Source organism: Cryptomeria japonica, chromosome 7 (assembly GCF_030272615.1).
Source record: "Cryptomeria japonica chromosome 7, Sugi_1.0, whole genome shotgun sequence".
Classification (NCBI taxonomy): domain Eukaryota; kingdom Viridiplantae; phylum Streptophyta; class Pinopsida; order Cupressales; family Cupressaceae; genus Cryptomeria; species Cryptomeria japonica.
The window spans coordinates 527,475,858-527,499,050 of record NC_081411.1 but is presented as its reverse complement, the minus strand read 5'-3'; the positions used below and the strand labels follow the sequence as shown (position 1 = coordinate 527,499,050).

The 23,193-nt window shown below is 35.9% G+C and overlaps 1 protein-coding gene across 5 annotated transcripts in view; it reads right to left on the bottom strand.

Moving 5' to 3' along the window:
• Positions 1-23,193, bottom strand: part of LOC131072400 (plastidial pyruvate kinase 4, chloroplastic) — a 115,226-nt gene that overhangs the window by 917 nt on the left and 91,116 nt on the right. For 4 of the 5 annotated variants that reach the window (XM_058008533.2, XM_058008535.2, XM_059209377.1 and 1 more), the window contains exons 3-4: positions 5,736-6,235; positions 59-1,765 (exon numbers count right to left, since the gene is read on the bottom strand). In XM_058008533.2, the coding sequence (XP_057864516.1) occupies positions 59-1,765; positions 5,736-6,235 (2,207 nt within the window). Of the gene's footprint in view, positions 1-58; positions 1,766-5,735; positions 6,236-21,893; positions 21,911-23,193 lie in introns of those variants that run through there. The other variant, XM_058008536.2, reaches the window with a different exon arrangement.

Here is a 23,193-nt window from a genome sequence, read left to right as displayed (position 1 = left end):
CACTGGATATGAATAACATGCAAGGCACTCTATTGTCAATTGCTAGAATATTATTTACCTGCCACCTACAGCAGCATCTGTAATTTCTGCTCTTGTCGGTAGTCCTGACTTAGCAAGGCTTTCCAATACCTGGGTTGCCCAAATTGCTGGTATATGGGCAGCTTCACAAATTGACAAAATTTCTTCCTGCAGCTCTGCCAATCTCTCCCATCCACACTCAACAGCCAGATCTCCCCTTGCAATCATCACACCTAGTGGATTTGGAGACTGCATTGCCTGCAATAATAGAAGTGGAAGTCTTTCAAAGCCTCCATGGGTCTCAATCTTCAAAACAATTCCTAATTTTTTGAGATTCCTCTTGTTGAGCTCTTGTTGAAGCATTCTGACATCATTGACATCATTGACAAAAGAGACACCAACCATGTCTGCATTTGCAGCAATAAAATCTAGATCTAGTAAATCCTTAACAGTAAGTCCTCCAAAACGCAAGTTGCTTTTTGGTACATTAATAGATTTTTCAGGACCTAGCTTTGATACCTTTTCACCTGTATGTGTAATTTCCACACAAATTTCGGATATTTTAACACCTCGAATAACACCTCGAATCTTCCCATCATCAAACTCAATTGGTTCACCAGGCTGGACTGAATCAAAGAGTAAACCCAGAGAGCAAGTTACCTTCTGAGGGCACACTAGATCATCATTTGATATTTTGGATGGAGCTAAGCATGGTTCTCTTATTATAACAAGCAAATCACCCGCTTTAACTTGAACATAATTGTCAACGTTGGGAAGTTCAGCTACTTTTCCACTGCCAATTTTCCCTTTCTTTCCTTTAATACGTAACTCTGTGCCTGATTCCACATAGCTCGTCTCATAGCATTCAGCCCAACAACCAACTTCAGATGATGTGGGGAACTTCTCAGAAATCTTCAGGCACCGTTTTTTGCCTCTGGCATCTGAAAAATTTAGCACATCACCAACCTCTAGGTTTCTGATCCAGTTCTTATCGTTCAATGGCAGCACAGCATCAGGAGATCTATGGATTGGAGGAGCCACTCCAGAAGGAGAAATCCAAACTAATGCTGGAGTAAGAACAGCTCCTTTGGCATCTTTCATTGGTTTAATCTTCTTGATATTTGGACCAGGCTTGAAAGGACCGGTTCTTAGCTTTGGCCCTGCTAGATCCATCAGAACCCTACATGGTTTTTCTAGCATCTGAGAACAATCTCTTACACGTTTAATTATATGCCTCCATATATCTGGATTATCATGTGCACAATTTATTCGAATTACATTTACTCCAGATTTAATTAGATTGTAAATAAGTTTTTCATCGTCTGCAGATTCACTACCAACTGTGACCATAATACGAGTCTTCCTTCCCTCAACAGATGATCCAAGAAGTAGTTCTGCATTATGGCATGCATGACTTTTCATTGCAAGATATGCAATTTCTCCATATTGTCTATTAGAATTTAGAACTGAACTTTGCAGGTTGCTTGTAGGATTGTTTTTATTTGAAACCTCAATAGTAGGAGACTGGACCTCATTGTCAAAGCTTATTTCCCTCTTGGTTTTGGAAGATACATGGGTAAGATTCTGCAAGATCTGGATAATTGACGTTAGACTTGCCATGATGTGTGCATTTATCCCCTCTAGATTTGACAAGCCAATTATGGAGAGAGCTTCTTGAAGTTGCTGAACATCCATTGACCGCAAAGCTGCATACTGTATGAGATTTGTTGCACTGATATGATAAAACCTACAGACAAAATCAACTTTATAAATTCAGAGGGCTCAATTAAAATCAGAATATAACATATTTGGAACCTTCCGCAGCTATTCAAAGTTCTCATATCACTGGAACACTCATTGATACCTCTTATATCCTTGATAACGTACTTCGACTTTTGTACTTACAATTTTCTTCGCTCAATAAAGTTTTATTTTAGTAGAATATCATTTTATGTGTGAGGGGGTTATAGTAGGGCCAAGTCATCCCCTTTGTCTATCATGGGATTCATGGCTGCTTGAAAACACTACTTCAAAAACTATTTACAAGAGAAAGGTTGCATAGTGTCCTATGAGCAACTACACAAGGTGGCAAAATAGGAAACACCAGAAGGCACATCTCACTAAGTCAGTAATCAAAAGCACATTAGATCTGACCTGAGTGGAAACAAGCACCAGGCCACATCGAATGGTCAAACTTATTCCTTGCACTAAGGAAACATTCAAAACTCCAACATTTTCTTTCATCAACCAAATTAAGATATCAAGTTCTTGAGCAATTTATATAATTTCTTAATTCAATTTATTTGTAATTTATTCAGTTTAGCTGCAGGTTCTTATGAAATGGTTCATAATTATTGTGATTGAATTTGAAATGTATCTTCTATAAAGAGCATGAGGTTTTGAAGGTTCTTATGAAATGGTTCATAATTATTGTGATTGAATTTGAAATGTATCTTCTATAAAGAGCATGAGGTTTTGACAGTCCATGTGATAACGTAAAAAGCATCTGGTAAAAACTTTGTACATTTAATTTTCATCATTGGTTCAGATTCACACTCTGTGAGTCATCATTAGGATCAGGGCAATGAGATCATGGAGTGCGATCCAAAATGTTGATGAAAATTAAATTTACACAGTTTTAACAAAAGCTTTTTATGTTATGCATCTTCTATTCAACACAATGCTGTAGAAGTCAGTGCTAACAGGAGATTTAATGTTGAAGAATCTAATCATAGATCATTGTAGAAAGTGATCAAAACTCAGATTTTGTGATTTTACATGGTTAAACATGATAGGAATCAGTGAGTTTAGCATTTGACATTTAGAAGCGATTCTAAGTAACATAGACATATCCAATAAAGCTCTCACATGCAGATTTATGGGCCTACATCCATCTTGCAATAGGCTCAAATATTGGATATAACTGGATCAACACAAAAGACGAGGACATTACGAACAAATCCCAATAGGGTGCAGCTTCTTAGCTGGCAAGAGCACCAATTGTTTAAGACAAAACTTACACTTGATTCTTCCCACACACTTGAAGCTAGATGAAGATAATATAAAACATAGTTGGCAGATTCAGACTCAGCAAAAACTCAGCAGAGCCAAAATTAGTGGCTCAGCAAAAACCCTGCAAAAAACTCAGCAACTTAAAAAATTGCTTAAATTTATTTTAAAATATTTCTTTGCAAAATTCAATGACAAAATATATCCTATAAGTCCATAAATGAGAACAAAAGTGTTTTCAATTAAAGTTGATTCACTTGAATACCAATTTTGTACAAAATCACATCATCATGCGGAATCCTGATACAACAGTTAGCTGGCAACAATCATGAATTTATGATCATTGTCTTTGAAAATCATCATCATTATTCATAAATTGCATATTACAACATTATACATCTTCCTCTTCACTAGTCTAGTGAAAACTTGGGGACAGTTTCCAATCCTTGCACTCTGTTGCAGCTCCTTGCTCGACGTTGAAGGCTATTTTTGTGGCTCTAACTCAACCAAATCAATGACCTCCTCTAATTGTCTACCTTTCTTGTGCAAAGCTGAAGATTGTATTGTATTTTATGATAATAATGGCATTTGAATCTTTGATACAAATAGTATGATACTTTATCATTGATCAATGATATATTATGGTAGTGATAAAGATAATTGTCCAAGTTGTCGATTTTCAATCTCCACTCTCAAATGCTCTAATTGTAATCAAATTTCTTATATGACGAAGAGCTCCCAATAACTAGTGGGGGTCTAGGAGTGGAAACTCCAATGGGGTTGAGGGGTAGTGTCCCTCATGGGAGTTTGGGGGCAATGCCCCCAACTGGATCAAGGGGAAATGCCCCTCATAGAGGTTCAAGGGCAGCACCCCCAATGGGATTGAGAGGCAATGCCCCTGGTGCATTCCTTGTTGCAATGCAAGGCAGGATCAAGGGAAAGCACCCCTGCCACCAAGCCCAAATTAAGGCCTTTGAAACCACACAAAACTTCATGTTGCACACCACTTTCACAATTTTTCACTTCAGGGAGAAATTAGGTATTTGGCACATTTTTGTTTATAAAAAAAAATTGTTTGGGCAAGGACTTGCCGAATTTTTTGAAAAAACTCGCTAAAATTCCCTACGAGTTTTTTGGTGAGTTACTTGCCAAACAAAAAATCTAGCAAGTATCCGCTGACTTGGCAAGCACTCACTGAGTCTATCAACTTTAAAATTCATGTAGTCCACTAAACTTACAAAAAAGTACAGAGCATCTGATATTGACATTTATGTTGTTTTGGATAAGCTGAAATGGTAAAGCTGTAAAAGCATGAAGGGGGCATGATAAAGTATTGAAATTTGGTAAAATACCACATCTAACTCATATACCCTTATGGATCAGGTTGGGTACAAGTCCCAAATGGATTTCACACAAAACTTACCCTTTGATTGTGGCACTAAGCCAAAGGTCAATGACCGATGGGGATTTAACAATCAAAACAAAGAATTGGGAATGCCTAAGTGATGGTTCATGAATAAAGCCGGTTTTTTTCTAATATATTACACAAGTTGGCTTCAACCCAAGGAAAGAATTGCCATCATTTGATCTGCTCTGAATAAGAATATTTTTTTTTCTACTTGAAATCTGAAAGCAAATGAGCTTATACACAATCAGAAATAATTTTGGGTTAAGTTCCGCAAACTGACAGGGAAAAATTATCTGGAGAAAGACAATTGTTAATTTGTTTCTCAAAGAATTTCTCATTGCTTAGGCCATTTCTGGCCAATGAGAAATTGCTGACCAATTTCCCCTTGAAAAAATTCAAAGAGAAGTAAACCATACACTGGACATGTGGTGTGCCACCAAAACTCTAAAATACACTCCAATACATTTTTCCTCATTCATTTAATCATCTTATATTGGTTATTACTTATTATACCTTCTGGGGGATAGTGGGAAGATAGCCACACTTCTGGATTTGGATTCTACATTTGATATATCTAAGTTGTTTGATAGGATTTGATAGGTATGTATAAATAGTTCTTTTTATGGTAAATTCTATAAAGAGGCTTGTGGCCTTGAATGGAAGGTTATGTTTTGACAGAAGTGGTAGCACGTAACTCTACATCTCTAGTGTTGGACAAGGGCAGAGTCCAAACTGCTCTTGGAAAATCTGTGGCCTAATTTGAGGTCCATGCCCTCTCAGGAAAATCCTCTCCTCTTTATAAACTGTCTTACCATATTTTCCAGCAATATTAAGTTCTGTTAAGTTTTTGCAGTTTTGGGGGCAAAATATGAATTCAGTCAGATTTCATATTGTGACAGCAATTGCAGATTTTAGTTTTCCAGAAAAAACCAGAGTTTTGTTTCCAACAGTTTCAACTTTTCAATTTTATAACAGATTTTCAGATTTCAGACGCTACATATGTTCATGTTTTGTAGCATAATTAGTTTCAGATTTCCACTGTTGTTTAAGCTTTTGTTCCATTACAAATTTCTGTTTAAAGTTCATTTCCCTATCTATGTTGGGTTCAAAACACTTACAGCATGGTTTTGGCTCGGCTCATAATACATTCATTTCTCTGATCTGGATACTGATTCTCCATCATTATCTAGAGTGGCCACTTCTCTAAGTATGAACAAGCTGGAGTGACCACCTATGAAAACAAATTCTAATTACATGCAAAAGAATTCAATAATACAATTTCCTTCTTGTATTCCCTCACCTGTCACATTCTTTTAGGCGCACAGCATTCCACTGCTCCAAGGCCAATGCATGTAATCGTACAGCCTCTAACTTATCGAGAACTTGGACCAGAAGATGCTTAGGATCCTTAATAAGTTCCTCTGAAGATAAGTCTGGTACTGTATCATTTGCATCTTCCTCTTCCAAAGTAACATGTGTGTCAGAGAATTCCAAATCTGACACATTTGTTTCATTATCAACATCTGATGGCATGGAGATGCTTCCATATGATTCCATAAAAGGGCGATGCTTGCCCTTCTTCTTTTTCTTCAATTTTGTGTTATTTGCCTCTGAAAAATCATCATTTTCATCTCCAGAGATGAAAAAATCAGAATCTGGTTTCTTGTTTGAATCCTGCAGAGCTTTGATTATGCACCTTTTTGGAATCTCATTTGAAGGAGTGACCCTATGATTTTGGCTCACAAAAAATTCACTTTTTACCCTGACAGCAAAATCTGGAAATATTCCTCTCTTGATTCCCTGGAAATAACAAGTTCAAACATAATGAGGCTAATAAAGCATCTATATCAACTCCATTTCAAGTACTGCATAGCCACTACTAAAAAAAAATTTGCAACTACGTAAAATAAGCACAAAGGAAAACCATTCTCTGAAATTAATAGATCACAGGTTAGAAGCAGCATGTTCTACAGAATACATCACTGGAGTCGATCCCACAAAGAAGAAAGAGGACAACACTACAAGAGTGTTCAATTTATCTTGTAAATAAGTATTACATATTTGATTTTCAGCCTAAGATTTTTATTCAAAACAAGGGTCTCCTTACCAGTCAACCAGTCAAAAAAAATCAAGTTGGAATTTTAGACTTGAAGAAAGTTTTCAATGCCTTAAATTTTACCTTTGTTTATAATTAACGTACCTTTCAGTCTGATTTACTTATCACAGCTGGGAAGAGAAAAGGAAGAGCTAATAAGTACAAAGAAACTTAAACTATGGAAAAAGTTTCAAAATGAAAGAATGGAACCAATCTTCAAGGGAAGGTAGTATCCCAAGAGCTTTCATCTTGATTTCAATTCTGATTTGTCTCTTCACATATCAAATCAAAGAAAGGAAATGTAAAATAGATTCTGAAAGAAACTTCAAGATGAAAAAATTAAGTAACTTCAACAGGAATGCAAGAAATAGACATGTTGATGTGTTTTTTATGCACAATCAAACATAGAATAAAATACCAAGGTATCTTATCCTCTCTTGAATAAAGTCTCTCAAATGCTATGCTTCGCGATCAAATGAGACAACTCCAAGGTTTCTACTTTCAGGTCGTCACTCATGGATAAGCTCAATGGTTGATGTGATTGCTGGTAATCCAAGGGGACTTGGGTTGAATAACTGAATGTTGAACGTTTGGATGTTGCTGGAACTTAGATTCAAACTATTTGCTTGGAAATAAAAGGGCAAAAGACATAAGGTTCAAGGAGTCTAATCTAATCCTAAGAATGCAAGAGACAGTGAACAATAGGATGAATTCAACTGAGCTCTGCTTTGCCATCAACGAACAACTCCACAAAGCTAGTGCGATCTCCTAAGGTAGGTACGTGATGTTCTAATCACTATCAACAACAAAGATACCATCAAGGCAATGCATATCAAAGTGTGAATAGCAATTGAAGTTAAGCTCGTTTAAGAATTTCAATTGATCACACAAGGCAAACTTACAATCAGCAAATCACTAGTGGTATGGATATATGAATTTCATCATTAATCATTCACAATTCCTTCCATTCATCTAATCAACTTGATAGCAAATGAGAAATAGAAACCATCTGGCTTGTTGAAATAACACATTTCAACATATCTTCGATGAAAAGAGTATATCCATTTACAAGCCTTAGCAACAATTTCTTCTTCTCCTACTCTATTCTAAGTCTAACTGCTTGTTATCTAACATCTATCAACTACTCACTAAGGTTGAACTATTAACTATTTCTAAACTATTAACCCTTACAAATGAGAGAGAGAAGCCTTTTATAGTGCTCCCCTTACAAATGAATGGCTTGGATTGAATCCATATCAATGGCCAAGATTATAAGATGAAACCCTAATTAGGGTTTGTTAGAACAAAATCTTCTTAGCCAATGAAATAATTACAATATTTGGACACATGTCCTCTCTGGAATATTTGACCAATACATAATGAGGGTAGGTACACTAGAGTTTGTGCCCCCATGGGTGAGTCAAGTGCATCGCATCTAGACATGTTGGCATGGAATCCTTGATTGGTTGGTGATGAATAGGACACCCCATCAACTACATCATCACAAAGTGTTTGAGATTGAGCAATATCTCTAGACATTCAACATTTCCGATTGTTTGATGATGGTGATAGATCATATTCCCAATTTGTATCATCTTTGATCAATTTTCTAGCTTTGCTTAACTTATCACTTTTCCTCGATCACACTTGCATTTCACTTCTAAACGTTGGGAATTCCTTATGATATCTTGCATTGATCCTGGACATCTTGATTCCTTCCTTGGACATTCCTCGTGATGCTTGGAATCCTTTGTAATGGTTTGTATCTCATCCTAATGTTAGGGAATTCACTTTGTTCTCTCCTTGATGATGTTTGATCTGGAAATTCCTTGTCTTTGACTCGAATACCTTGGTGTAGTTGTGAAATCCTTTGTTTTGAGCTTAGATTCCTCTTGTTATCCTTTGAAACTTCTTGCATCCTCCTTGAATGTCTTGAATTTGTCTTCCTTGAAGTTGTGATGAAGTTGTGATGAAGTTGACTTGCCTTGGAATGTAGAAAATTCCTTGACTTGAGTGTGTGGAACATGTCTTTGTTGTTTCTCCTTTATCCTTATACTCCATGCATTTCATTGCTAGTCTCAAACCTGAAAAAGAAAAAGAATGAATCATATTGATGAATTAAATCTATACATAGATGCAATAAAACTGAGAATAAGAGAGATTCATGATAAACCAAGAAGTCTTTACTCCCTTCTCATGCCTTAAACATCTCATCACAAATCTAGAAATGACATCCGCGGGTCTGAAAATGCCTCTGCAATCTTGAAACTCGCACCTAATCAGGCCCTGAAAATGGTGAAAATGTCTCCAAAATCACACCAAATCAACCTTCACGAGCTCGCACATTTCCTAATCCATAAACTTGCCACAAAATGGAAGGAATTTACCCTAGGAATCTGATGAAATTCACCTTATATCTACTTGTGAAATTCACTCAGGTCTTGTTGTGACGTTTTCACACATCGCCCCATTGCAAATGGGGACCCCCTACTTTTTAGGCCCTCTCGGGCTTTTGGCTTTGTTTGTTGGGTCTTTTCACGAGAGTCTCGTCAATCTCCTCGTTTTGCAAGTGTTTGGGGGTCAAATTGATCAAGTCTGCAGCTTGTTTGAGCAAATTTGGAAAAGTCTGGAGCCTGTTTTATCCGTTTTAGGGTTTCATCCTTCAAACTTGGATTTAAGGCCTATCCTTTAGGTTTTTTGAAAACCCAGCGTTGCATTGGAATCGGGGCCCTTTAAGGAACCTACCCGTGAAATTTGAGTAAATTCTGAGCAACTTTCTATTTTTAGAAAGTTCCTATTTTTTAGGGATTTCACTACCTCCCGAATTGGTCTAATTTTGCCAAAAATCAAACATACTATTTTTAGTAAGTTTCTATATTTAGTAAGTACTTTCTTGACCTGTTTTGCCTAAATCTTAACATTTCGAACACTTGCTATTTTGGGAAGTCTATTTTTGGAAAGTCAAAAAAGCAGGCGAAGTGATCAAGAAAACTGGTTGAGTGTGGATTCCCCTTCTAGAAGTAAAAAGCATTGAAAATATTCTAAGTCTAGCAATGAAAAAAATCACCTTGATCCAAAATGGCATCCTAATCCGGAGGTGTGCAAAAATAACTTTGTTTGGGAAATAACAAGCCAGAATCCATCGCCCAAGAAAAAATGACCAAGTCTAGAATGAGCGCTAAATGGGTGTCAAGAAGGAAAATCACATCATTCCTTGGCCATGGTGTTTTAGCGCCTAAGGAGAAAGAAGGGCGCTAGAAAGGTGGTGCGGAGGAATTTTCCTCCGCACCAAGTTTTCCTCCACGGTGCCAAAATAGCGCCCAAAGCAGGTCATGGGCACCAAATGGAGGGTGGCATGGAAAAGGTCTTCAAGTTGAAAATTCCACCTTGCTATGAAATTTAAGCCCAAGATGAAGCCAGAGCGCCAAAACCAAGGTGCCATGGAAAAGTTTGAAAAGGCAAAATTCCATCATGTAGGTGATTTGGTGCCGCGGTTGGAAGAAGAGCGCTAGGAAAGGGGTGTCCTCGAAAAGCAAGAAATACAAGTTCCTCCACCCTAGCATTTTAGCGCCCAAGTCAGGAGTCAGGCACCAAATGAATGGGGTCATGGATAAAGTGAAACGAGTCAAATTCCACCACATTGCCAAAATGGCGCCCAAGAAGAATGGAGAGCACTAAAGTGAAGGGGTGGAGGAATTCTTCTAAAGCTTTTCCTTGACTGCATGGAATCAGTGCCCAAGTTTGAGAATGGGCGCTAATCCAAAGGTGCCATGGAAAAGTTAAAAAACTTCAAATTTCCTCCACATGATGATTTTGGCGCCCAAGTGTGCATTGAAGTGCTAGATAGGGGGAGTCAAGGAAATTGAAATTTCCTTCGCATGATGGATTTCACGCCCAGGCTTGAAGAGAAAAACTCCAAGGCATGGAAATATGAAGGTCAAGGATGAATTGGAAGAAAAATTCCCCCTCGGGAAAAAATTTGAAAAATCCATTTTTGGGCATCAAAATTCATCCAAATTTCAAAAAAATTTCAGATTTGGATTCATGAAAGAGTTTTACCTCCTGGACCCTAGAACCCTAATTTTGGAAAGTTCCTAAAAGATAGATGTGTAAAATCAATAAATAAATCTCCTCCAAGATAGGGTAAATTCAAAATTTCAAGAAAAAATTTCCTGGATTAAATTTTCTCTCTCCAAGGATTTCTTGCTAAGTGGCATCCAGGTCAACGCATGCTGACGTAGTGGAGCATCTTTTTGCATGTAGCCATCACATTTAAGGCATTATGGCTGATTCTTTTGTATGCAGTCGTCGCATGAGGGATGATGGGCATTTATGGCAGTGTGAGCAGTTTTGCATGGAGGAATCTTTATTGCACAATGGGCGATCTCTTGCATGAGGGTGCATTCATTGCATAATGGGCACTTTTTGAATGTAATGGTTAATTAATGCTTTATGGGTGCCATTTTTGGTAGGATTGTAATTAATTGTATATGGGCATCATGGGCATTTATTGTAGATTCCCACCTTATTACATCATGTGTGGGGAATCTTTTTGGGAAAACCCTAATCAGGGTTTGCATGTAGCCAAGGCATGAAGCATATATAAAGGGGTGACCCCCCTCAATTGTAAAGAGAGGGAGATTTGTATGAAATTGTTGTGATAAGTTTTTGAGATAATAACAATGATGCATTGTTCTCTGATGATGTTCACTTAAGTTATATTTCATAACTTGCATGGTTTCACCTTCCTCACTTAGAGTAGAAGTAATATAGTGCTTTGATTTCAATGGAGAATGTAATGTTGTTTGATGAATTTCCATGGCTCATACTTTTTGCATCTTGTTGATTATAAGTTGCAATGTCAAGTTAGCCAGAGCCACCAAATTTGTGCTAAGTTTGATTGTGAACAGTCGTTTGGATTGCACCTTGTTGGGTATTCAAATGCACTTTCTCAATGTGAAAATCCTTCAACATCCTCAAAAGATTGCAACGGTTCTTGCGGAGTTGTAGTTAAACTTGGCCAAGCAGAGCTTGGTTTATTTGGAATTAGTCCACTAAAGCATTATCTATTGATATCACTGCCCTTAGGAGTAGATTCAGATCCTTCTAACCCTTTCCCCTTTATTTTCAGTTCATTTCAATTTAAGCAGAAGCATCACAAAATTGCTATATCCGATGATGAAGTTCCAGCCACAGCAAAGAAGTGAAAGAACGATCAAAACGTAAGTCCCCTTGGATTAGCAACACATCACATCAGGCCAACTGAGTCACATCCATCATGAAAAGGAACCTTGGAGTCGATTGTTTGAACTCATGGCAATCTTAGCATACAATTGTACTTTGATCAAGAAAGAGTGAAGTGACCGTTAGGCAAGTTTATATTGTGTTAGGCGCTAACATCAAAAAAACACGTCATCAGGTCTGAGAAATGATAAAAAAAAAACACTTTCAAATCGGATAATAGAAGGCCTCAACAAGTTTGCATCAGGTCTGATTTCAAGTTTTTCCATATATATTCACAGATCTGCTCCTTTATTTTGCACTCCAATCTGCTCCTTAAATCGCTTTGAAATAAATTTGCTGATTGTTGAAATGTTACTTAGCACCTTTCTTATATATATGCCTCCCTGAATCGTACCTCTTTACTTTTATACACAGCCGACTTGCTTTGTATCTTCTATAAAAAAAATTCCAATCCTCTAGGAAGCCAACTTGTATGCACAATTGAAAATTTTCCTTAAAACTTTAAAATCATACCCTTGGCGCTAATAAACCTCATTACCTATCGTTGCTTGGCATGATTACAAGGAGGATTTTGGACTTATTGAGGAGCAAAGGAAGTGCATCGGACTTTTGAAGTGGCAATGGAAGTATTTTGTACTTTCTAAGTGACAAAGGAAAAGTTTCGGACTATTTGGGAGGCAATGGAAGAATTTCAGACTTCTTGAGTGGCAATGGAAGGATTTCGGACTATTTGAGTGGCAATGGAAGTCATCTTAAATAGCTATTTTCCAGCTTGCTCTCACCAAAATCTTGCTTGATTCAATCTTTGGTTTCAATCCTCGTGCCAATCATTCATGTCAATGGCAAAAGGAAAGGTTGTATTTATGACAAGGCACAAGAAATGCTCAAGATTCTTGCTCCATTTGCTCAAGCTCTTCTATTTACTATCATCAATTAATCTTCAAAATAACTCTTTGTGCCCAAATGAGACCTCTAAGAAGTCAAAAATATATTCTAGGCCAGATCGGTGATTGGAAGACATCGCTTAGCAAAGGAAATAATTTGTGATCCATAGAGAGCAAAGGCAAAATTTCGAGCTTTTCAAGTGTCAAAGGAAGTTTTTCAGACTTTCTAGGTGGCAATGGAAGTTTTTAGGACTTTTGAGAGGGCAAAGGAAGTGTCCTATACTAAGTCAAATTTCATCCAACTAACTCGGCTTTTCAAACCTCCTTGCCTACCACACTCAAATTGAAACCTCATCTCACATCTTGCCATCCAAAGATGATGATCAAACAAAGTGATAATCATAAATGGTTCAAATTGCTCCATTGCAAGGATTGAATCGCTGCAAAAACATCAAATGCTCATCCTTGATCAAAAGGTTTTCTATGTTGATCGGGGCTTCTATGAGGTCAAAGGAAGTGACTGTCAATGCCATAGAGAAAAGGAAGTGACTGTCAATGCCTTAGTTGCTGATCTAGACAATCAAAGGAAATTTTAATGCCTTAGCCAAATTTAGCATTTCATCCCTAGTTTTGCAAGCAAAAGATGTAAATCATTCATTTTGAAAGCCTTGAAAACTGACTGACCTCACTTAATCGAGAGAGAGAGAGACTTAACTTGATTAGCTCTTGACCACTTGAGAAACTACACCTCTTCAATGCAGAGGTTAATAACAAAAAACTCTACCAATATCCTAGAAGGCAGAAAAAAGTAGGGGTCCCCATTTGCAATGGGGCGATGTGTGAATACGACACAACAAGATGGCCATAAATTGTGCAGCAAACTTGCATGTATACACTCCACTCATTAAGTAATGTCTCGAACTGAAATTTTTCTAATATTTCACTTTCACATTAACAAGCATGGCCTTAAAACCTATCAATCATTCAGATCACAATGTGGGCAAGTTAAGAGAGCATACGGTGAAAGGGTTAAAATGATATAATTAATAAAATACTTGTTGACAGCAAGCCGCACAACTCAATGTTGCAGCAATTACAAAATTTGGAAGTAAAGAAAAGCTTAATTCAGCAGCAAGCCTTCCAAATGACTTACAATTGAAACTAAAAGTGAATGAAATTGGTTCTAAGAGAAAGCCTTCCAAAACAATCACAAATACTAAATCTGGCAAAAAACTGCAAAGATTAACATTAGAAATAATAATGTTGAAAGTGAAAGTCATTTCTAATGTTGTAGCGGCAATGGCATCCAGAGCTACAATATTGAAATCAAAATTCAAATACTATATCCCTTTTAGTGGTAAACCACATTAAAAATGACAAAGCAATCAATATCAAGATTATTTTATCATTGCTGGTGTATATAGGCAATACCAAGATTAATCATAAATATAAACTGAAAATGACCATCTACTGCAATAATATTAGAAATCACCTGTAATAAATAGTTATTAGAATATTTTCATAGACCAAAGGGCCCCACTTACAGGAATTACTTTTCCCAAAGATGCAATGGCTGAGTTATAGGTGTACGATAGCCAAATTAAGAAGTATTAAGGCCTTTGTTGGAGCAGCAGCCTTAAAATATTGAATTGTGGCTTCTTTCAAGGTATGGCGACCAAGATAAGTTCAATAAAAATTATTCAATGATAATAATCAACACCCTTAGTGATTTGAACAACATTAAGTATTAAATAAGGGTTGGGACCAGAAAAATCTTAGGCATGGTAGTCCCTATGTTCCTCTCAAATTACCACAAACCTATGTTACCAGGTACTGCTGGTAAAACCTGGGTCCTGGTATGGTTACAGTCCAAGTACAGCCATGGTAATTCCTGGGCACCCGGATTTGCTATAAGGTCCTTATGTGAAGGACCCACAGCAAACCCGGGTGCCCAAGCAGTACTTGGGGCCGTACCCAAGTGTAGTTTGACACATTAAAACCTCAGTTTCACTCTGCCATTTCCTTTATGCATCCAGTCCCAGCTTTATCTTATATCAAAATATGCCAGCAATCAAGCAATTAAATATTATTTTAGTTGCATTTGTGAGTTGTGCCTATGAACACGGGGTTAGTAAACTTTATATTAGCATTAATGACATTGATTCAATTGATTTACATTATGCATATGTAGCAACTGTTTGTTTATGTTTTGTGAAATCACTTTCCTTGTATTGTTAATGATTTGACACTTTGTCAAATGTTTGCAAAATAAAATTGAACCAGCTTCTGCACTTGACACAACTAGTGGGAGTGGCAATCCAATTGATTGTAGTTCAAATGAAATTGAGCCAATGTTGATGTTGCCTTGATGCTTCTAATGAAGAAGGATATGAATATTAAATATCAATTGTAATTTGAGTTTTCATTGGGTAATGGCATTTGAAGACTTAAGTATTTTCTTTTTTCTCAAATTATGAATATGAGGTATTTAAATATTTCTATTTTTTGGCAATTATGAGTATCACTATTCTTTGTGTGTGTGTGTGTGTATATGTATGTATGTATGTATATGTGTGTGTATATGTATGTATGTATGTATATGTGTGTGTGTACATACATACACACATACATGTATGTATGTATGTATGTATGTATATAATTGTTATACAACAATACTTTTCCCTTGGGTACCGGTACAAGAACATACATACATACACATATATATCTATATATTCAAGACTATCAAATGTTATGGCTGGGACAAAAGCATAGCCAGCCATGGTAAAGCCAAACACACAATTTTAAAAAATTGCACCAAACTATAATATAGTCTATAAATCACACACAATCGAATAACAAAAATTGGAAAACTTTTGGTTACAATCAACACAATTGTAATTCCTAGATGGAATTACTAGAATTACTAAATGAATTGAAGTGTTTCCATCGTCCAATCTGAAAAGGAAATTGAAAGGTTTTTCATTCTCCAAATTTCTACATCAAAAGGTTTTCATCGCCGGGTGTAGAGATGAACAAAATGCTCAAACTCTAAAATAATTTTTGATATTATCAATGGGAAAACTTCTATACTCAGCTCTTCCTCATATAGGCACTAGAGGGAATAATAATTTAATATTATTTTCATTTTCTCTTTTCCCTCCAAAAACTTATTTTAAAAAGTTTCTAATAAGTTCATTTAATTAAACATTACTTTTGGACCTCAATCCTAGCAACAATTTAATAACCCTCTTTTAAAAACAAATTTTTAATAATAAAACATAAGTCGTCTTTTGATGAAAATAGCATAAAGTTATTTTGGTAACTTAAGTGAAATTATTATTTATTTCTTTAGCTCAAAAAGGGGGCATGACAGTCCACCCTTCTTGAAATTGCTTCTCCTTAAGCAATGATGATCCAAATGCTCTATTTCTTCAAAACTAAAAATCTCTATGATATTTAGGATCCAAATTATTTTTGGAAATTTCTCGAGCATGCTCTTCTTGGCTATGCATATTGTATTTGCAAATTCTAACTTTCCTAGGGGTTGCCTTATATGGAAAATGTATTCACCATGTTTTTATTTTGCCACTCTGGTATAACTAGGAGTTTAAAAATTTGTCATGAATATTTTATACACATCTACTACTCCATTAAAGTTCATAACCTAAGGAAATCTTGAATCATTAGCCTTCGATACACTTCCAAAAGAGACTACACTATTTGGAAGTTCACTACTTCCCAAGAATCATAAATTTGGCCATCAACTACCTCCCGCAAAAGATCCTCTTTTCCATTCTTGAGAGCTCCAATGAAATCAAACATATTGTGAATGTCTTGTCTAGTTAGAATGGCAATACCAAGAACAAGCAATGAAACAACTGAAAACAAAACCAAAGATACTGAGAGGGGAGGGGTGAATCAGTACCTTAACAACTTTATACAATTTTTACCAAATGAGAACGCTGAACAAACAACCACAAAGATGACACAAAGTTTATCTCATGGAAAACCCATTCGGGTAAAAAACCACGGCACAAACTAGTTATCATAAATGAAAATGGGCACCAACTCAAAATGACTAGGGCATCAACCCTAGAAGAGCACCAACTCATCAAAAAATATTGAGGCTCCAACCTCTCTAATCATTTTTGACAAAAACATGATAAGACTTTTTACATCTCTGCACATTTTGTAGAAATTCGCAACACAAAATGATGAGAATAGCTGACCATGAAAAGCTTTCTTCAAAACCTGAGAGCAACACACTGGAAGATCTAATACTCAATCTTTCTTCATATTGAAAAACAAAATACTTTCTTTTTGAACTTCAAGAAGAAATCTGAATATTGTGTAATGAAATATAGAAGTCAAACTCGGCTAAAGAATTCATCCATTATGCACAGGCCCACTCTTCAAAAAAATATCCCATATGTATATAAACAACTTTCTTCACACATCTTCCTTTTTAAAACTCAAAACTTATCATAAAACACTAAACCAATTCAATGAATCAATAATACACCTGAAAACTGCATTCAATCCAAGTTTCCTATTTTCGAGCTAACACCCACACAAACAGCTCACAAAGGAACATTTTCATTTTTAAAAACGATACACAACTTTTTTAGTATAATCTGTAAAACGACAATCGTTCACTGACCACGTCGACACATGAGTGCAAAATGGCTGTCAAAACTGTATATACTGTCGCCGATACCTTCATAAGAATTTTTAACACACCAAAGGAAGATTCAACACATCTATACTTTGCAATTTCTGAATAATTAGATAAGAAGAAACGTCTGGACAAAACATGTAATGTCCCCTCTTTCCTAGAAAATCACTCAGTGGTGAGATTTGCCTATTATCCATCCTCGCAGGCAAATCCAATGGATAGATGTTATTCCTGGCACAGGAGGACTTTATACGCTAGAGATTGTCAATTGGTGGACTTGATTTATGAGCAAATAATGTAATTTTATGGCTGTCACTTTTTGCTAAAAATAGAAAATCTCTTTTGCTAAAAGTAGCAAAATATCATTAAAGTGACTATTTATGGCAAGTTATGAAAATTATAAAGTAACTTTATAATTTTAAGTTATAAAGTTAAAATAAGATAATAAGTTAAATTATAAAGTTAAATAAAGTTACTTTATTATCTCAAATTGGATGCACCTAAGGATGGGCACCAAAATTGGATTTGAAAGCCAAATTAAAAGTGGCTAATTTGTGTTGGTTTCTTGGCATGTGGGAGTTCATTTTCACATTGTCTTGATGTTCTCCATACATGGATGGTTACTTTATGGTGGTTGGTTAAGATGCTTCTCCTACATGTCATACAACAGGTTCTATATTTTGATTTGGGATCCAGGTATTGATTTACTTGGTACATTATTTCACATGGATTCCAATATGTTGCTTCACGGTTTGTGGTGTTTGGGCTTTATAATCAAAGTGGAGCAGCGAGTTGTTTGATGTTTGCTTGAGGGCGAGCAATTCCAGGAAGGAGGGACTATAATGTCCCCCCTTTCCTAGACGATCACTCAGATGGTGAGATTTGCCTCTTATCCATCTCCGTAGGCAAATCCAGTGAATAGGAGATGTTATTCCTGGCACGAGAGGACTTTATACACTAGAGATTGTCAGTTGGTGGACTTGATTTGTGAGAAAATAATGTAATTTTATGGCTGTCATTTTTTGCTAAAAATGGAAAATCTCTTTTGCTAAAATAGCAAAATATCATTAAAGTGACTATTTATGGCAAGTTATGAAAATCATAAAGTAACTTTACAAATTGAAGTTATAAAGTTAAAAGAAGATTATAAGTTAAATTATAAAGTTAAATAAAGTTACTTTATTATCTCAAATTGGACGAAAGATCCCCAACCAAATCTGAGCTAACTTTTTATGTTTCTGACGTTTGCTGATTGGAGGTTTTGGAATAGTTTTCAAGTGTTTTTGTTTGAGTTTGGATGCCAATGTTTGAAAAAGGTTTTAACATGAAGTATATGCCAATGAAACAACGCTTTTGAACCCAATTGGAAAAAATATAATTGACTAATATAAATTTCAGAGTTCTGATTTTTAAGAACAGCAAATGCAATTATTCAATTTTATAGGAATTGAATCACCAAGATCAAAGTTTTGCATACCCGGAGTCCAACGCTCAACCAGAGAAGGATTTCTATTGATGAATTCAATGGGGCTCAAAATATAAGAGCATCCAACTGGAAAAAGTGGCTCCAACTGACTTTATTTGCATCAACTATAACTACCAAAAACAAATATTGGAAGAAATAGTAGAAGTACTAAACCCTAAGCCTAGCCTACAGGCAAAATTATTGAATGAAACTGGAAATCTTCAAAGTGCCAAAGCAAACCAATCTGTAAAATACTCTTATTGCTTGAATGAATTCCGAATTTGTTGCTGATAAATAATGATCAAGAAATCTGCACAAATCCAAATGCCAATTCTGGATAGTATGACCTGTAGGAGATGGTACGGCTGGCCTAGAAGTGGTACGACTGGCCTGGGAAATGTACAGCTGGTAAAGAGGCTCCTAACCCTCCAAATCTGCTCACCAATCAAGCAGTATCTGCTGCAAACAATTTCCAACGAGTCCCTTACAGAAATTTTCATCAAACAATGTCCATTCGACCTGTAGGAAGCATTTATTTTTATTGAATTTGACTGATCTGAATGCACCAAACCCTTGATGCTTTATTGCTCTAAGATTCCTGTTAAATCTGCTTGAACATTCCTCTAATGACACATAAATGGGAACCATGTGTAGATTCCCCTCAATGATGAACTGGGTTTTCGTCCAATTCACGATTCTCCATGGGTTTTTGTCCTCTTGAAAATACTTGGCAAAGCTGCTCTGAGAAAGAATTCTGAACTTCATGTACATAATGAGCAAATAAGAGAATGAATTCTCTTATATAAAACCTCTGTCTTACTTTGGATTCCAAAACCCTAATTAGCCACTTTTAATTTGGCTTTCAAGTCCAATTGTGGTGCCCATCCCTAGGTAGCATCCCATTTGAGGTAATACAGTAACTTTATTTAACTTTATAATTTGACATTATAAAGTTACTTTATAATTTAACTTATTATCTTCTTTAAACTTTATAACTTAAAATTATAAAGTTACTTTATGATTTTCATAACTTGCCATAAATAGTCACTTTAATGATATTTTGCTATTTTTAGCAAAAGAGATTTTCCATTTTTTTTTAAAAAGTGACTTAGCCATAAAATTGCATTATTTGATCATAAATCAAGTCCACCAACTGACAATCTCTAGCATATTAAGTCCTCCCGGGCCAAGAATAACATCTCCTATCCACTAGATTTGTCGACAGAGATGGATAATAGGCAAATCTCACCATCTGAGTGATCGTCTACGAAAGAGGGGACATTACAAAACACTACCGCCCTCATCCAAAAAAAAACTCGATTCTATTTGGCATAATATACTTCGCTCCCAAAAAAAGGGCTATGTTTGTATAAGAAGTCAATACATTTCAGAACACAATGCCCAAAACATATTATAAAAAAAACGCCTCAACACACTCACTATACTATTAAAAAAAAATGTTCATCCACAAAAGTACTCTACCATAAAGAACTTCATACGATTTGTTTTTTGCATAACAACACTTTCAAAGCTTCGTAACCTCAACAAAAAAAATGGCTCCACTTGTTTTTCAAAATCGATTAGACGTGTCAGAGAAAAAGAAACGCACACAAATATGTAAGAATTTGTCAATCAAAGGAAATGCACAACCTTCAAAATTCGAATCATTCTCTGCAAAAAGAACAGTTCCAAAAGAAGACATTCCAAAAAATAAAGAACACGTAAGTTGAGATCACCCTTCCTTACAAAGATATAATCATCCTAGGATTACTGAAGTAGCACGAACCACAAACAAACAGTCGTCCAACGTAGCTTCACAGTATCATAATGCAACCACTAAGAAATATTCAACGATGGCTTTCAGACTAATAAGTTGTTGCACCCATAACAAAAGTCAAATAATACAGGCACACATAGACAGTTGCTCAACAAATGACATCAATGACAAAATTATGCAACAAACTCCCCCTTTGTCATTGATGGCAATTAAACAAACTAAACCGAGATGCTCCCTCTGTCTCACTACTCCCCCTTTGACATCAATGACTAAACCAAAACTGCATACCTAAACCGAGGCATAAAACATAACAATGAGTGCTCCCCCAAACCCAATCTGCAATTTAGTGATGAAGTAAAATCACCCCCAACTTCTGTTGCAAAAATTCAAATATTTCCTTTTGTAGTGGCTTAGTAAACACATCAACAATTTATTCTTTAGAAGACACATATTCCAATTTGACTTGCTGATTAGTAACCTACTCTTTCAAAAAATGATATTTAATAGGAATATCTTTAGTTCTAGAGTGCAAAATTGGATTTTTTGAAATATTGATAGCACTTGTATCATCACGAAAAATGGAAATGGTGTAATCATACTCAACCTTGATATCTTTTAATGTTTGCTTCATCTAAAGAACCTGAGTGCAACATGAAACAGCTGCAATATATTCCACTTTTGCAGTGGATAAAGAAATAGAAGGTTGTTTTTACTTAACCAAGAAACCAAACAACTTCCAAGGAAGAAAGCACCACCACTCGTGTTTTTTCTGTCATCAACTAAACCTCCCCAATCTACATCAGTAAAGGCTGTGAATGTAAAATCTTTACTTCTAGGATACCATAAACCAAAATCCATTGTACCCTTAAAATATTTGAATATCCTCTTTACAACTTGCACATGAGTGTCTTTTGATGTAGCCTAGAACCTAGCCACATAACCAATTGCCTACATAATATCAGGTCTAGTAGCAGTAACATATAACAAGTTGCCTAGCATAGACCTATAATAAGTTCGATTTACATTAGGAGACTCATCAGCTTTATTGAGTTTACATCCTGTTACCATAGGAGAACTCATAGGATTGCAGTCTTCCATTCTAAACCTCTTCAATATCTCCCTGATATACTTGGTTTCAAAAAGAAAGATACCTTTTCCAAGTTGTAGAATTTGTAGGCCCAGAAAGAAGGATAGTTCACCCAGCATAGACATTTTGAATTCCTTCTTCATTTAGCAGCAAAATCTTTGCATATATCCACACAATCACTTCCAAAAATCAGAACATCTACATAAACCACAACAACCAAAATCTGTTTACCTTCTTTCACATAAAGGTTGTTGTTTGTCATTCCTCTTTTAAAGCCTTCTTGTTGTAGATACTTATCTAACCTGTCATACCAAACACGTGGAGCTTGTTTAAGTCCATAAAGTGCCTTTTTGAGCTTACATACATAGTCATGATTCTGTGACAAAACAAATCCATCAGGCTGTTCGATATACACTTCTTCATTCAGAGTTCCATTAAGAAAAGCAGATTTACAACCATTTGAAAAAATTTAAAACCTTTGAAAGAAGCAAAAGCTAAGAACATTCTAATTGCTTCAAGACGAACAACTGGAGCAAAGGTTTCATCAAAATCAATACCTTCCACCTATGCATACCCTTTACAAACAAGCCTTGCTTTGTTTCTAACCGCTTTGCCTTCTTAATTCAACTTGTTCCTATAAACCCATTTTGTGCCTCTTACGTTCTTATCCTTGGGTCTAGGCACAAGCTCCAATGTTTCACTTTTCTGTATTTGGTCAAGTTCTTCTTTCATGGCTGCTATCTAAAATTTATCTTCAGTTGCTTCTTCAAAACACTTAGGTTCAAACATGGACAGCAAAGAAATATCATCATCTTCATAATAATTTGCATTCCTTCTAGTTGCTCTAGTTCTATTCTCAAGTGATATTTGATCAATAGGATGATTCCTTTGCACAAACTTAGGAGTCTTAGAAGTAGTCTTACCATGATCAATTTCACATTCATTTTCAGAAAAAAGTATCTGCTGTCCCAAGTTGAATTATTACCTCGGGTTGAAAATTTACTAAAGTATTCTTTGTATTACAACTTATTGTCCCAGCTTGTCTGGGAGAGGAAGAAGGTTGAACAAGACCTTCCAATTCATCTTTTTGAGCACCGCTATCACCATTTTCATGCTTGTTACAATTTTTAGTAATCTCATGAATTTTTACATCAGCACTTTTGCAAATCTTGTGTAATCTTTTATTGAAGCATTTATAAGCCTTACTTTTAGAGGAATAACCCAAGAAGATACCTTCATCTGCCCTAGCATCAAATTTACCTATGTTGTCCTCTTCTCTTTTGATATAGCAAGGACTACCAAAAACTCTAAGTACTTTACAGTAGTAGGCTTACCTTTCCATAGCTCATATGGTGTTTTATTGTGCTTTGCTCTCATCATTCCTCTATTCTAAATGTAGACAGCAACATGAACTACTTCTCTCCAAAAACTATCTCTAACCTTTGACTCATTAATCATACTTCAAGCCATTTCTTGAATAGATCTGTTTTTCCTCTCAACAACACCATTTTGTTGAGGTGTTCTAGCTGCT